Source organism: Triturus cristatus, chromosome 12 (genome assembly GCF_964204655.1).
Source record: "Triturus cristatus chromosome 12, aTriCri1.1, whole genome shotgun sequence".
Classification (NCBI taxonomy): domain Eukaryota; kingdom Metazoa; phylum Chordata; class Amphibia; order Caudata; family Salamandridae; genus Triturus; species Triturus cristatus.
In genome coordinates this window covers 7279897-7297173 of record NC_140595.1, presented here as the reverse complement: position 1 = coordinate 7297173, position 17277 = coordinate 7279897, and the positions used below count along the sequence as shown (strand labels likewise).

Here is a 17277-nt window from a genome sequence, read left to right as displayed (position 1 = left end):
CCATGCTGAGCAAAGACTGCCCGAGCCATTATAAGAGCGAGTCAATGCTCCTTGTCATGACTAGTCGAGACTGTTCACTTTAGCCTGACAGCAGAGCACCTGTTGCTGCGCTCGTCCAAGACGGTGCAACCCATTCCAGACGTCAGCACCTCCCCTTGACTTGTCCATACAAGACTGCTCTGCCTACTCCAGAGGTCCGGGCTCGACCTACTCCAGAGGTCCGGGCTCGACCTACTCCAGAGGTCCGGGCTCGAACTACTCCAGAGGTCCGGGCTCGAACTACTCCAGAGGTCCGGGCTCGACCTACTCCAGAGGTCCGGGCTCGACCTACTCCGGAGGTCAGGGCTCAGTGTGGATGGTGCTGGGACCGAGTCTTGTGGACATCTGCTCCACTCGCCCATGAAGGTCGGAGACTGCTAAGTGTTCGGTCAGAGGAAGGGAAAGGAGCACTGCCATCTTGAAGCAGGCCCCTTGGACAGGGATTGTTTTTTTTACCATTAAGGATCTAGATACATTTGTATACATATATAAATATATATATGTATTCATGTGTTTAAGTATATATATATATTTATAAATAAATTTAAGGAGCTATAGGTCCCCCCCCAAATATACAAATAACGCTGTTCGAAAGACAAGTTCCTCTGGCTCTCCCCTTGAAACAATGGATGCCCGGGGCTGCTGCGCATGGAGCCCATGGCCCAGGGGATGTTGCTGTACGCGAGTGTCTCACGGGCACTGGAATCAGCCAGCATCCCAGAAGCTAGCTAGTGTTTCGCCCCCAAACTGAATGACACTCTGTCGATCCAGGGCATCGTCCTGAGGGGGGTCGTTTAGTGTCCTCAACATTTCCTCTAGAATTTCCTTAAAATTTATGTCCTGGTGCACCGCATCCTCCTCTGCTGGCGGCTGCACCAGGTCCAGCGGCATGGCCAAAGGTTCATTCGGGGCCTGGCTCGGGAAGGACGTGTGACCCAGAAGGGTCTGCTGCTGGTTCGTGTAGGGCTGCAGGAAGTTGTATGATGCTAGAAGTCCATGTGACGTTGTGTGGGTCATGGCAGCCTCAGGCAGGAACTGGGGTGCTCCTGGCTCAGCCTTCCTCACCACCTCAGATGTGCATTCTATTGGGGGGCTGTAGGTCAAGTCTAAAACCTCATTCTGCTGCAAAAAGTGCCGAGGGTAGTGTGCACCTTGCGCCGGCTGCATCAGTTCCACCGACTGAGGCTGGAAGAGATGTGCTGGAAGAAGCGGGTAAGGTGGGGGCTTTGCCTTTTCCTTGGCGAGAGCTGCCTCCTGGCGCTTGCGTTTCACATTGGCGTCCATTCGCTTCAGCTCTTCTAGAACTCTGTTCACGCAGTTCTCTGGGATTTTGATACCTGAGGCAGAAAACATCACAAAGGTTGTTAAACAGAGATTGGGTGGGGGCAAATATAGTTAAACCAACCCTAAAATAGAAACAGCTCGGACAAGTAGTGAAGAACACATTAATAACTGTAAGACAAATCCTGCAAAGGACACAGCGTATGCACAGAAGGAGTAGTTTCTTACCTGTAACTCCAGTTCTGTAGTAGGGGTATCTCTGTTATAGTCATAATCTATGAATAGTCCCGCCCATGTGCGGGGACCCCGGAGCAATCAAAATATCTCTTAAGCTGTCCTGCATTTGCAAACCTGCAAAGACACTTAAGAGACAGACAAAATAATACAGCCTAATAACAATATGGCTGCACTGGCCAGCACTTCATCTGAAGTGAACACAAAAGCCAAAATAAAGTTTAAATGTCATTTTTATTCACATCTGACATGTTCCTTTATTGTATCACACTCCCTTCACCAAAATCCCTTTAAACAATAGAGAGGAAGGGGTGGACAGACAAGCCCTATAGGCTGTCATTATGTGTCTGCTAAAAAGGATACCGTGCCTTTAAGGAACTCTCCAGAGACCCCTGGTATCCCAGGATGCACAGCCAAAGCAAGTTACTTTCAGTTCTTTTTGAAGGTGTATAACAACAGGCCTGATACCGTCAGGTTACTCCACCGGGGAGGAGGGAGGGTCGCTTATGACTATAACAGAGATACCCCTACTACAGAACTGGAGTTACAGGTAAGAAACTACTCCTTCTGTAGTAGGGGATCTCTGTGTATAGTCATAATCTATGAATAGAATGGCAAGCCCATCCCAACCAACAAGAAGCGGTGGAGTAAGACCAACCACCAACAAATCACTGTGCAAACAAATTCCTTAGCGAAGCCTGTCCAACCTGCGCATCTGCCCTAGCATCAGAGTCCAGGCAGTAATGCTTTGTAAACGTATGGACTGACTTCCAGGTGGCAGCCTTACAAATGTCAGCAATGGGAACATTCCTAAGCAAAGCGGTGGTAGCCGCCTTTCCTCTAGTCGAATGTGCTGTAGGCTTACCCCCTAATGTTTTATTAGCTTTTTGGTAACAAAGCTGAATACAGGAAACAATCCATCTGGAAATGGACTGCTTTGAGGTAGCTAAACCAGTTCTTACCGAACCATAATTAACAAACAGTTGATCCGACCTGCGGATATCTTTTGTCTTATCCAGGTAGAATTTCAACACCCTACGCACATCAAGTGAATGCAGAGACCTCTCCGCCGGAGAGGAAGGATGCTGAAAAAACGTAGGCAAAGTTATCATCTGATTCACATGGAAATCTGATATCACCTTAGGCAAAAATTTAGGATGGGTACGCATCACTACTTTAGAAGCATGGAAAACAGTATACGGCTCTTGGCAACACAGAGCCTGAATCTCACTCACCCTCCTGGCCGATGTAATGGCTACAAGGAAGGCCGCCTTCCAAGACAAATGCTGCAGCGAAGCCTTATGGATAGGTTCAAAAGGCTCCCTCATCAATCTAGATAACACCACATTCAATTCCCAAGGTGGAGAAGGCCTTCTAACAGGGGGAAACACCTTACGCAAACCCTCCTAAAAATCCTTAATCACAGGGATTTGAAAAAATGAGGTTTGAGAAGGGCCCTTCCTATACGCAGTCAGAGCTGCGAGATGAACCTTAATAGATTGGAAATTAAGCCCAGACTGAGCTAACTGCAGCAGATAAGGCAAAATAACGTCTTCTTTACAGGATGTAGGGTCAAAGTCCTTCGCCTTGCACCATAAGCAGAATCTCTTCCACTTATAGGCGTAGGAGGTCCTCGTAGACGGTCTCTTAGCCTCTTTTAAGATCTCCATACAGTCCTGAGGCAGGTTCAAGTGTCCATACTGCACTAGCTCAGGAGCCATGCTGCCAAACTCAAGGACGAGAGATTGGGGTGAACCATCTGCCCCCCGAACTTCGTGAGGAGGTCCGGCCGGCACGGCAGGCGCCGGTGTGGCAGAACAGACCGGTGAAGAAGGTCGGTGAACCACCATTGCCTCGGCCACTCCGGAGCAATCAGGATCATTCTGGCTCTGGATTGCGACAGCTTGATCAGCACCGCCGGAATCAGGGGAATGGGTGGAAAGGCGTAGAGAAAGCTGTTGGACCAGCTGATCCATAGTGCATTCCCCAGCGTCCCTGGCTGGTAGTACCTGGACGCGAAGTCGCGGCATTTGCTGTTTTCTGCCGTTGCGAACAGATCTATATCCGGAGTGCCCCATTCTGCGAAGACGTCTCTTAGCACGTCGTCGTTTAGCACCCACTCGTGGTTCTCTTGAACGAGTCTGCTGAGCGCGTCTGCTTGGGCATTCTGCACTCCCGGCAGGTGGGTCGCCGTGATCGTCAGATTCCTGGCCACCAGCCAGTTCCAGATCGCCTGTGCCTCCCGAGACAGGGTGCGTGACCGGGAGCCCCCCTGCTTGTTGAGGTAATACATGGTCGTAGTATTGTCCGTCTGAACCAGCAGGGAGGACGTCCTGAAGGAGGGATGGAACGCCTTCAAGGCCAAGTGTACTGCTCTGAGTTCCAAAAAGTTGATATGGTAGGTCGTCTCCATCTGCGACCATATCCCCTGAATCTGAAGAGGGCCCGAATGCGCTCCCCAGCCCTGGAGAGACGCATCGGTCACTATGGTCTGGGCCGGAATGTCCTTGTGAAAAGGGGTCCCCTTGCAGACATTCTCTGGGGAACACCACCATTTCAGAGACTGCCGAGCGTGCTGAGACAACTGGATCTTGTCCTCCCAACGCCCCCTCCTCTGGTCCCATTGATCCTCCAGACATTCCTGCAGGGGCCTCATATGCAGACGTGCATTGGGGGTGAGGAAGATGCAAGAAGCCATCGACCCCAGTAATGAAGACACCGTCCTCACCGTAGGAGAGCGGGCTGAGATGAGATGCAGAGCCTTCCCACGGATCGATAAGCGTCTCTCCTCCGAAGGACACACGCTTGCGGTCAAGGTATTGACTGAAGCCCCCAAGTACTGGAGACACTGCACAGGGATCGGCACTGACTTCGTCATGTTGATGTGCAGCCCCAGACGGTGAAGCAAAGCCGCCGTCCTGTTGAAATGGTACTGGGCTTCCTGATAAGTGGACGCTTTGATCAACCAGTCGTCCAGGTAAGGGTACACAAACACCTTGGTCTTCCGCAGGTGTGCCGCGACCACTGCCATGCACTTGGAGAACGTCCGTGGCGCAGACTTCAGGCCAAACGGGAGTACGGAATACTGGTAATGGTTGTTGCCTACCAGAAACCTCAGGAACTTGCGATGCTTCGGTGCGATCGGCACATGAAAGTAAGCGTCCTGCAGATCTATGGCGCACAGCCAGTCTCCTCGATGCAACTGAGGGTAAATCTGATGCAGGGACAACATACGGAACTTTTCTCGGCGGATCCACCTGTTTGCTTGACGCAGATCCAGAATAGGCCTGAACTCGTTCTTGTCTTTTTTTTCTTACGAGAAAGAACCGTGAGTAGAGACCTTTTCCTTTTTGCCTCAAAGGAACAGCTTCTATCGCCTTCTTTTTTAATAGAACGTCCGCCTCCCGCTGGAGCTCCCGCACCATGTAAAGGGAGCGCACTGGTGGAATCTGCGGAGGCGAACTGGTGAAACGAAGACAGTAGCCATTGCAAACAATATTCAGCACCCACTTGTCCTGTGTTATTGTCCTCCACTCTGCCAGGTAGTGTTGAATACTTCCCCCCACCGGAGCGGGTAACGGATGAGGGGGAAGTAACTTTTCAGGGCTTCGACCCGGACGGGCCTTTGTTCCCCGCCGAGGACTGATGCTGGCCTCTGCCCCTCTGGCGCTTCTGAAAGGGCTGCCTCTGGTACTGCTGCTGTTGCTGGGGCTGTTGCTGGGGGCCCGACTGACGCCCTTGGCCCCTCTGCTTGGTGTAGCGCCTGCCCGAGGAACGGAAGGACCTCCTCTGCTCCTTAGGCCGCTCCAGCCCCACCGCCTTCAGAGTCTCCGCCTCAGCCTTCATGCGGGCCATCTCGTCATCCGCATGCGACCCGAATAACGTCGTGCCAGAGAATGGTAGATTGGCGATCTTCTGCTGCGCTTCCGGCTTGAGCGGAGTCAGCCGCAGCCAGGAATGCCTCCTCATATGTATGCCGTGGCAGTACCCATGGGCCGCCAGCAACGACACGTCCCCCGCCGCACTGATGATCTGATTAGAGACCATCATGCCCTCGTTCAGCACCTCTTGAAAATCCTCCCTCTTGTCTCTGGGCAGGGAGGCCGCGAACTGTTGCAGGGAGTCCCAAAGAGACCTGTCATAGCGCCCCAACAGAGCGGAGGCGCTAGCGGCCTTCATTGTAGTAGCCGACGTGGAGCACATCCTCCTCCCCAAGGAGTCCATTTTGCGACTCTCCTTATCCGGGGGAGCCGTGGAGGAAGGCGTCGTAGAGTGTTGCTTACGAGCCGCCGCCACGATAACAGAATCCGGTGGGGGGTCCACTCTGAGGAACGCCGGATCCGAGTCAGGGGCCCTGTACTTCTTTGACAGTCTCGAGGGCGCCGGCTTCACCACAGCCGGCGTTAAGAACACCTCCATCGCAGGTTCCTCCAGTCCTGGGACCAGCGGGAGGAGGGGGCGCGACAGATGTACTTTATGCAAAGTCTCAAAAATCACAGACGTAGTGGGAATAGGGGTAGTCACTGATATCCCCAACTTCGCAGCCCCTCTCAGCAACACCTCCTGGAACGTGGCAATGTCATCCACTGGAGAGACGCGGGTAGGAGGCGTCTCTGACAGCGAGGGCGAATACTTGCCAGCCCCCGGAGAGTACGTGCCCCTCGACCCTCTGGAACAGGACCGATACCTCCGTATACCATGTCCAGAGCGAGTGGAGGATCTGCGCCTACTCCGTGATCGCCTGCGAGAGCGAGAGCGAGATCTCTGCCGGTGAGGGACCCTCGGGGGAGGAGGCGGTGGCTGCGGTGGTGAGGCAGGCAGCTGAGGCACGGGTAGAGGCAGCGGAGGAGGTGGAGGTGGAGGAAGAGGAAGAGGAGGCGGAGGAAGAGGAGGAGGCTGAGGAGGAGGAGTCAGTGCAGGCACCGGCGGAGGCGCCGGCGGAAGGTCGGGCACCGGAGGCAAAGGAGGCCGCTGGGTACGCAGCGGGGTCAGATGGTCTGAAGCCCCATCACTTCTAGCCGGAGAGCCCCCATCATCATTGTCCGGGCTCGCGGCCACTCTCCTCTTCTTGGCGGGCCTGTCCCGCGGGGAAGCCACCGAAGGCGAACGTCCGCGCCTCCCCGATCCCCGACTGGAGATCGTAATCACCGAGGACGTATTCCCCGATGTCTGGGACGTCGAACTGTACCTTGACCTCGAACGGCGTCTCTTCGCCCTCGACGACGAGTGCCGCCCCGCAGTCGATCGTCCTCTCGACGTCGAACCAAGTCTCCTCGACGTCGACCCATGCCTCCTCGGAGTCGAGCCCCGCCTTGATCGCCGTCGCCGGGGTGTCTGCCTCGACGTCGACTGTCTCCTCGACGTCGACTTCTGGCGTCTTGACGTCGACCGCCGGTGCCTCGGCGTCGACTGCTGCGATCTTGACGTCGATCGTTGGTATCTCGACGTCGATCGTTGATGTCTCGACGTCGATCGTTGGTATCTCGACGTCGATCGTTGATGTCTCGACGTCGATCGTTGGTGTCTCGACGTCGACCTGCGTCTCGGCGTCGACCGCCTCCGCCTCGACGGCGGGCGCCGGGATCTCGGCGTCGACTCCGTCAGCGTCGAGCCGTGGGTAGACGGCGGCGAGTGCAGTCCATGGGGCTCGGTACGACGTCGATGTGTTGTCGACGTCGACCGTGACACCTGCGACGGCGACCCGGTCCCGGGTCTCGCCGGCCCCTCCCTCGACGTCGAACGCCGAGGCTGCCGCGACCCAGAGCCCTGGATCGACGGCGAACATACCGGTGCCTTCTCTCTCGCCGTCGACGTCGTCGCCTTCGACGTCGAACGCGACCTACCAGCCGGTAGGTGTCGTTTCAGCTCCTTTTTCTGCCCGGAGGTCCCTCCAGGGGCTGAAGCATGGGCGGAGGAGGGGGAATGGGACCCTCCATGCCCTGAAGTCTCACCGGTCCTCTGCTTCTCCTGTCCCTGAAGGCGAGTCTTCTTCCGGTCCCTCAGGGTCCTTTTCGAAAAGGTGCTGCAGATGTCACAGGCAGCTGGGACATGTGAGGGCGACAAGCAGAGGATACACACCTCATGTGGGTCCGTCTTAGCCTTCTTCCTCCCACACTCAGGGCATTTATCGAATAAAGCCATGCTGAGAGTGGGCCAAAACTGCTCCAGATTGCAGGCAGTAGTAGACAAAGGCTTTAGACGTCGAATGAAACCACTTTTAATCCAAAAAATCCGATTTTAATCAATTAAACCACCCAAAAGGGTAGAGCTCAAGCTCCAGGGTCCTGCTAGCAGGAGCCGGAAAAAAGAACTGAAAGTAACTTGTGTTGGCTGTGCATCCTGGGATACCGGGGGTCTCTGGAGAGTTTCTTAAAGGCACGGTATCCCTTTAGCAGACACATAATGACAGCCTATAGGGCTTGTCTGTCCACCCCTTCCTCTCTATTGTTTAAAGGGATTTTGGTGAAGGGAGTTTGTGATAATAAAGGAACATGTCAAATGTGAATAAAAATGACATTTCAACTTTATTTTGGCTTTTGTGTTCACTTCAGAGGAAGTGCTGGCCAGTGCAGCCTTGTGGTGATTAGGCTGTATTATTTTGTCTGTCTCTTAAGTGTCTTTGCAGGTTTGCAAATGCGGGACAGCTTAAGAGATATTTTTGATTGCTCCGGGGTCCCCGCACATGGGCGGGGATTATTCATAGATTATGACTATACACAGAGATCCCCTACTACAGAAACACCTTACGCAAACCCTCCAAAAAATCTTTAATCACAGGTATTTGAAAAAATGAGGTTTGGGAAGGGCCCTTTCTATACGCAGTCAAAGCTGCGAGATGAACCTTAATAGTCTGAAAGTTAACCCCAGACTGAGCTAACTGCAGCAGACAAGGCAGAATAACATCTTCTTTACAGGATGTAGGGTCAATGTCCTTTGCCGTGCACCATAAGCAGAATCTCTTCCACTTATAGGCGTAAGAAGTCCTCGTAGACGGTCTCTTCGCCTCTTTCAAGATCTCCATACAGTCCTGAGGTAGGTTCAAGTGTCCATACTGTACTAGCTCAGGAGCCATGCTGCCAAACTCAAGGACGAGAGATTGGGGTGAACCATCTGTCCTCCGAATTTCGTGAGAAGGTCCGGCCGACACGGCAGGCGCCGGTGTGGTAGAACAGACCGGTGAAGAAGGTCGATGAACCACCATTGCCTCGGCCACTCCGGAGCAATCAGGATCATCCTGGCTCTGGATTGCGACAGCTTGATCAGCACCGCCGGAATCAGGGGAATGGGTGGAAAGGCGTAGAGAAAGCTGTTCGACCAGCTGATCCATAGTGCATTCCCCAGTGTCCCTGGTTGGTAGTACCTGGACGCGAAGTCGCGGCATTTGCTGTTTTCTGCCGTAGCGAACAGATCGATATCCGGAGTGCCCCACTCTGCGAAGACGTCTCTGAGCACGTCGTCGTTGAGCACCCACTCGTGATTTTCTTGAACGAGCCTGCTGAGCGCATCGGCTTGGGCATTCTGCACTCCCGGCAGATGGGTTGCCGTGATCGTTAGGTTCCTGGCCACCAGCCAATTCCAGATCGTCTGTGCCTCCCGAGACAGCGTGCGTGAACGGGAGCCCCCCTGCTTGTTGAGGTAATACATGGTAGTAGTATTGTCCGTCTGAACTAGCAGGGAGTTCGTCTTGAAGGAGGGATGGAACGCCTTCAGGGCCAAGTGTACTGCTCTGAGTTCCAAAAAGTTGATGTGGTAAGTCATCTCCGTCTGTGACCACATCCCCTGAATCTGAAGAGGGCCCGAATGCGCTCCCCAGCCCTATAGAGACGCATCGGTCACTATGGGCTGGACCGGAATATCCTTGTGAAAGGGAGTCCCCTTGCAGACATTCTCTGAGGAGCACCACCATGTCAGAGACTGTAGAGCGTGTTGGGACAGACGAATCTTGTCCTCCCAACGCCCCCGCCTCTGGTCCCATTGATCCTCCAGACATTCCTGCAGAGGCCTCATATGTAGACGTGCATTGGGGGTGAGAAAGATGCATGAAGCCATCGACCCCAGTAAAGAGGCCACCGTCCTCAGTGCAGGAGAGGGGGCTGAGAGGAGGTGCAGGGCCTTCCAACGGATAGATAAGCCTCTCTCCTCCGAAGGACACACGCTTGCGTTCAAAGTATTGACTGAGGCCCCCAAGTACTGGAGACACTGCACAGGGATCGGCACTGACTTCGTCATGTTGACGGTCTCTTCGCCTCTTTCAAGATCTCCATACAGTCCTGAGGTAGGTTCAAGTGTCCATACTGTACTAGCTCAGGAGCCATGCTGCCAAACTCAAAAACGAGAGATTGGGGTGAACCATCTGTCCTCCGAATTTCAGGATCAGCACCGCCGGAATCAGGGGAATGGGCGGAAAGGCGTAGAGAAAGCTGTTCGACCAGCTGATCCATAGTGCATTCCCCAGTGTCCCTGGTTGGTAGTACCTGGACGCGAAGTCGCGGCATTTGCTGTTTTCTGCCGTAGCGAACAGATCGATATCCGGAGTGCCCCACTCTGCGAAGACGTCTCTTAGCACGTCGTCGTTTAGCACCCACTCGTGATTTTCTTGAACGAGCCTGCTGAGCGCATCGGCTTGGGCATTCTGCACTCCCGGCAGATGGGTTGCCGTGATCGTTAGGTTCCTGGCCACCAGCCAATTCCAGATCGTCTGTGCCTCCCGAGACAGCGTGCGTGAACGGGAGCCCCCCTGCTTGTTGAGGTAATACATGGTAGTAGTATTGTCCGTCTGAACTAGCAGGGAGTTCGTCTTGAAGGAGGGATGGAACGCCTTCAGGGCCAAGTGTACTGCTCTGAGTTCCAAAAAGTTGATGTGGTAAGTCATCTCCGTCTGTGACCATATCCCCTGAATCTGAAGAGGGCCCGAATGCGCTCCCCAGCCCTGGAGAGACGCATCGGTCACAATGGTCTGGACCGGAATATCCTTGTGAAAGGGAGTCCCCTTGCAGACATTCTCTGAGGAGCACCACCATTTCAGAGACTGTAGAGCGTGTTGGGACAGACAAATCTTGTCCTCCCAACGCCCCCGCCTCTGGTCCCATTGATCCTCCAGACATTCCTGCAGAGGCCTCATATGCAGACGTGCATTGTGGGTGAGAAAGTTGCATGAAGTCATCGACCCCAGTAAAGAGGCCACCGTCCTCACTGCAGGAGAGGGGGCTGAGAGGAGGTGCAGGGCCTTCCAACGGATAGATAAGCGTCTCTCCTCCGAAGGACACGCGCTTGCGTTCAAAGTATCGACTGAGGCCCCCAAGTACTGGAGACACTGCACAGGGATCGGCACTGACTTCGTCATGTTGATGTGCAGTCCCAGGCGATGAAGCAAGGCAGCTGTCCTGTTGAAATGACACTGGGCTTCCTGGTACGTGGAAGCTTTGATCAGCCAATCGTCCAGTTAGGGATACACAAACACTTTGTTCTTCCGCAAGTGTGCTGCCACCACTGCCATGCACTTGGAGAACGTCCTTGGTGCAGACTTCAGACCAAACGGGAGTACCGTATACTGGTAATGGTTGTTGCCTACCAGAAACCTCAGGAACTTGCGATGCTTTTGCGCGATCGGCACATGAAAGTAAGCGTCCTGCAGATCTATGGCGCACAGCCAGTCTCCTCGATGCAACTGAGGGTAAATCTGATGCAGGGACAACATACGGAACTTTTCTCTGCGGATCCACTTGTTTGCTTGACGCAGATCTAGAATAGGCCTGAACTCGTTCTTGTCCTTTTTTCTGACGAGAAAGAACCTTGAGTAAAGACCTTTTCCTTTTTGCCTCAAAGGAACAGTCTCTATCGCCTTCTCATTTAACAGAATGTCCGCCTCCCACTGGAGCTCTCGCACCATGTAGGGAGAGCGCACTAGTGGGACCTGTGGAGGCGGGCTGGTGAAACGAAGACTATACCCATTGCAAACAATATTCAGCACCGACTTGTCCTGAGTTATTGTTCTCCACTCTGCCAGGTAGTATTGAATACATCCCCCCACCGGAGCGGGTAACGGATGAGGGGGAAGTGACCTTTCAGGGCTTCGACCCGGCCGGGCCTTTGTTCCCCGACGAGGATTGATGCTGTCCTCTGCCCCTCTGGCGCTTTTGAAAGGACTGCCTCGGGAACTGTTGTTGTTGCTGGTGTTGTTGTTGTTGACCAGACTGACGCCCTTGGCTGCGTTGTTTAGAATAACGCCTGCCATAGGAACGGAATGATCTCTTCTGTTCCTTGGGTTTTTCCAACCCCACGGCCTTCAGGGTTTCTGCTTCGGCCTTCATGCGGGCCATCTCGTCATCCGCATGAGACCCGAACAACGTCGTGCCAGAGAAAGGTAAGTTAGCAATCTTTTGCTGCGCTTCAGGCTTTAAAGAGGTAAGTCTCAGCCAGGAATGTCTCCTCATGTGTACTCCATGACAGTACCCATGGGCCGCCAGCAATGACACATCCCCCGCTGCACTGATGATCTGGTTGGAGACCATCATGCCCTCATTCAACACCTCCTGGAAGTCTTCCCGTTTATCCCTAGGCAGGGAGTCAGCAAACCGTTGCAGGGAGTCCCATAATGATCGGTCATAGTGACCCAGCAGAGCGGAGGTGCTAGCAGCCTTCATAGTCGAGGCCGACGTAGAGCACATCCTCCTCCCCAAGGAGTCCATCTTGCGACTCTCCTTATCCGGAGGAGCTGTGGAAGAGGGCGACGTGGAATGTTGTTTCCTAGCCGCAACCACAATGACAGAGTTCGGGGGAGGGTCCACCCTGAGGAACGCCGGGTCCGAATCAGGGGCCCTGTATTTCTTTTGCAACCGTGAGGGGGCAGACTTCACCACGGCTGGTGTCAAGAAGACCTCCATGGCTGGCTCCTCCAGACCTGGAACCAAAGGGAGGAGGGGGCGTGATAGATGCGCCTTGTGTAATGTCTCGAATATCACAGAGGTAGGGGGAACTGGTACTGTCACTGAGATTCCCAATTTTGCCGCCCCTCTCATCAGAACATCTTGGAAAGTGGCAATATCATCCACTGGCGAGATTCTAGTAGGCGGTGTTTCCGATAACGTGGGGGAAATCCGTCCAGTGCCAGAAGAGTCCGAATACCTTGTGCCTCTGGATCGAGATCTATACCTCCGTCGTCCATGCCTTGTGTGAGTGGACGATCTGTGTCTGCTCCGTGACCTCCGGCGAGATCTAGAGCGCGATCTCAGTCTGCGTGGGGTCTTAGGAGCCACTGGTAGCCGAGGAGAAGGCGGGAGCTGTGGCACCGGAGGCAGCGGTAGCGGAGGTGGCGTAGGCTGCTTAGGAGGCGCAACTGGGAGCCGGGGGTCAGGCGGAGGAGGAGGAGGAGGAGGAGGAGGAGGCGGAGGAGGAGGAGGAGGAGGAGGAGGCTTCTGAGGCCGCGGCTGAGGCTGAGGTTGCGGCCGCGGTAGAGGCAGTGGCAGGGGGTCCATTGGAGACTCTCTCCGCCCATCACCCCTTGCAGGAGAACCAGGACTAGCTCTGTCCGGACTTCCGTCTACCCTTCTCTTCTTTGCGGGTCTACCCCGTGAAGAGGCTGAAGTGAACGAGGGAGAGCGTCCTCCTCTCCTAGATCCACGACTGGATATCGTAATCACTGAAGAAGTGTTACCAGGTGATCTTGTCCCCGATGTCCAACTGTGCGCCGACCTCGTACGGCTTCTCCTCGCCGTTGAACGCAAACGGCGTCCCCTCGTCGTCGAACGGCGTCCCCTCGACGTCGAACGGCGTCCCCTGTCTTTCCTCGCCGTCGAGCGCCTTCGTCTCGACGGCGAGCCTCTCGACGTCGACGGTGAGCGATGTCGCCTCGACGCCGATCTCCTTCGCCTCGACGGCGATCTCCTTCGCCTCGACGGCGATCTCCTTCGTCTCGACGTCCTTCGCCGGTGTCTCTGCGTCGACGCCGATCTATGAGTCGATGGCGAAGGAGACGAGCGGCCTCGCTTCGACGGCGAGCGGCGCTGCCTGTGGGGCGCAGTACGACGTCGATGGTGTGTCGACGTCGACTGTGAAGTCTTCGACGGCGACCTAGTCCTAGGTCTCGCCGGCCCCTCTCTCGACGTCGAACGTCGAGGACGCCGAGATCCAGAGCCCTGGATCGACGGCGAACACACCGGTGCTGTACACTCTCGCCATCGACGTCGTCGTCCTCGACGTCGAATGGAATCTGCCGGCCGGTAGGCGTCGTTTCTGCTCCTTTTTCTGCCCGGAGGTCCCTCCAGTGGCTGAAGCATGGGTCGAGGATGGGGAAGGAGATCCTCCATGCCCAGAAGTCCCACCTGTTCTCTGCTTCTCCTGTCCCTGAAGGCGAATCTTCTCTCTGTCCCTCAGGGTCCTCTTGGAGAAGGTCTTGCAGATGTCACATGTAGCAGGGACATGTGAAGATGATAAGCAGAGAATACAGACATCATGTGGGTCCGTCTTGGCCATTTTCCTCCCACACTCAGGGCATTTATCGAATAAAGCCATGTTAAGTAAAATAGAGTGGGTCAAACTGCCCCAAACTACAGGATGCAGCAGAGAAAGGCTCTAGACGTCGAATGAACAAACTTTTATCTTCAAAAAACCAATTTTAGTCCAAAACATCCACCCAAAAGGGTAGAGCTCAATGCTCCCGGGTCCTGCTAGCAGGAGCCGGAAAAAAGAACTGAAAGTAACTTGCTTTGGCTGTGCATCCTGGGATACCGGGGGTCTCTGGAGAGTTCCTTAAAGGCACGGTATCCTTTTTAGCAGACACATAATTACAGCCTACAGGGCTTGTCTGTCCACCCCTTCCTCTTTATTGTTTAAAGGGATTTTGGTGAAGGGAGTGTGATACAATAAAGGAACATGTCAGATGTGAATAAAAATGACATTTAAACTTTATTTTGGCTTTTGTGTTCACTTCAGATGAAGTGCTGGCCAGTGCAGCCATATTGTTATTAGGCTGTATTATTTTGTCTGTCTCTTAAGTGTCTTTGCAGGTTTGCAAATGCAGGACAGCTTAAGAGATATTTTGATTGCTCCGGGGTCCCCGCACATGGGCGGGACTATTCATAGATTATGACTATACACAGAGATCCCCTACTACAGAACCCCACAAACAGAAAATCAGGAAGAACAACATATATTACAGAATGTCTGCACAAAATTCAGGTGTCAGGTGTGAGCAGTGCAAGATACAGGCAAAACAGCACAGAACACAGCAATGCATCAGCAGAGGGAGGCAGCTAAGGGTGGAAATATCAACGACAACACCAGAGGAACCAGCCAGGAGGTAGAGGTGAAACAGCAAAGGCTGAATGAGAGGAACAGACCAGACAAACAGGTGAACGGGGGTAACAACAGAGGGGAAACAGCACAGACTGCAACAGATAAACTAACCCGGCAACAGAGGTGAAGCAACACAAGCAGAGTAGAAACAGCTTAAGCATTAAAGGGAAACAGCACAGGCATCTCAGGGCGAAATGTAGTGATGGCAAGAGAGGAACAGACCAGGCAGCAAATGTGGAAATTGTACAATCAGCCACAGGGAAACAGCTTAGACAGAGGAAGACAGCAACATACTTCAGAGTGGAAGCAGCTCAGGCTGAGGCAGAGGAGCAGGCAAGGCAGCAGATGGTAAACAGCGAATATTACAACACAGGACTCGACCAGGCAGAAAGAAGGCAGCAAGCACAGACTGCAAACAAGGAGCAAACCAAGCTGCAGAGGGTAAACAGCACAGATGGCCACAGAGAAACAACACAGGCAGCAGAGGGGACACAGTACAGATTACAATATGTATAGAACCAAGGCAGGAGAGGGGAAAGAGCAATGTCAGCAGAGGGGAAGCAGCACAAACTGCAATAGAGGAGGAAGCCAGACGGCAGGAGGGAAGCAATATACATGACAATAGAAAAAACAACCCAAGTAACTGAGGAGAAACATCACAGACGGCAACACAGGAATAGACCAAGCAGCACAGGACAAAGACTGCACCAGAGGAACAGCACAGACAGGAGGGACTGCAACAGATAAAGAGCCAGGGTAGAAGAGGAAAGACAGCAAAGACAGTGACAGACATCAGAGGAGAAACAGAACAGGCAGCAGAGACTGCAACAGATACAGAACCAGTGTAGGAGAGGGGACACAGCACAGACGGTGACAGACACCGGAAGAGAAACAACACAGGCAGCAGAGACTGCAACAGATATAAAACCAGTGTAGAGAGGGGAAACAGCGCAGACAGTGATAGACACCAGAAGAGAAACAGACACCGGAAGAGAAACAGCACAGGCAGCAGAGACTGCAACAGATACAGAACCAGTGTAGAGAGGGGAAACAGCGCAGACAGTGACAGACACCAGAAGAGAAACAGACACCGGAAGAGAAACAGCACAGGCAGCAGAGACTGCAATAGATACAGAACCCGTGTAGGAGAGGGGAAACAGCACAGACGGTGACAGACACCAGAAGGGAAACAACACAGGCAGCAGAGACTGCAACAGATATAGAACCAGTGTAGGAGAGGGGACACAGCACAGACGGTGACAGACACCAGAAGAGAAACAACACAGGCAGCAGAGACTGCAACAGATATAGAACCAGTGTAGGAGAGGGGACACAGCACAGACGGTGACAGACACCAGAAGAGAAACAACACAGGCAGCAGAGACTGCAACAGATATAGAACCAGTGTAGGAGAGGGGACACAGCACAGACGGTGACAGACACCAGAAGAGAAACAGCACAGGCAGCAGAGACTGCAATAGATACAGAACCAGTGTAGGAGAGGGGAAACAGCACAGACGGTGACAGACACCAGAAGAGAAACAGCACAGGCAGCAGAGACTGCAACAGATACAGAACCAGTGTAGGAGAGGGGACACAGCACCGACGGTGACAGACACCAGAAGAGAAACAACACAGGCAGCAGAGACTGCAACAGATATACAACCAGTGTAGAGAGGGGAAACAGCACAGACCGTGACAGACACCAGAAGATACACAGACACCGGAAGTGAAACAGCACAGGCAGCAGAGACTGCAATAGATACAGAACCAGTGTAGGAGAGGGGAAACAGCACAGACGGTGACAAACACCTGCATAGAAACAGCAGCCGAGGTAAGGGTCAAACAGCTGAGGCAACAACAGAAAAACAGCTCCTGCTCCAGAAGCTGGATTCCTACTTATATGGAAATTAGCTCATAGTGACTAGATTCCTTCCCATTTTGGAAGCTCAACACCCAGCAATGGGATTCCTCTCTCGGAGAAGCAGAGTAGACAGTGGTTAGATTCCTACCCACGGGAGAGCGGAGGACATAGTGAGATGAATCTGATGACTGGGTTCAAAGAACCCAGAGACCAGGGTCCTGCTCGTGAGAACCGAGCACACAATGATGAGATTCCTACCCAGAGGGGAGATGAGGACCTGGTGACTGGATTACTACACGCAGCAGCCAGCGACTCGACCTCAGCACTCACCAACTTGTTTCCTCTTCTCCTTGGTCCTGAGCCGTACAATCTGCAGGTAGCTGTTGCTGGTGACGTCCGATATAACCCCTGCAATCTTGCTCCAGACACGCAGCAAGGCTCCGCACAGCATGTAGTAGTGACGCAGACGCATACCCACAAAGCACTGCTTGCCCTCCTCGTTCTGCTTGCAGCTTCCATGCCTGGGGGTGGGCCACGAAAAGACAAGACATGAGCTCTACAGACCT

At 53.6% G+C, this 17277-nt stretch overlaps 1 protein-coding gene across 5 annotated transcripts in view; it reads right to left on the bottom strand.

Moving 5' to 3' along the window:
* Positions 1-592: 592 nt before the first annotated feature.
* SBNO2 (strawberry notch homolog 2) overlaps positions 593-17277 on the bottom strand; it is a 502221-nt gene continuing 485536 nt past the window's right edge. For all 5 annotated transcript variants that reach the window (XM_085639189.1, XM_085639190.1, XM_085639191.1 and 2 more), the window contains 2 exons: positions 17042-17232; positions 593-1376 (listed from right to left, as the gene is read on the bottom strand). In XM_085639189.1, the coding sequence (XP_085495315.1) occupies positions 745-1376; positions 17042-17232 (823 nt within the window). In that variant the 3' untranslated portion in view covers positions 593-744. The remainder of the gene's footprint in view (positions 1377-17041; positions 17233-17277) is intronic.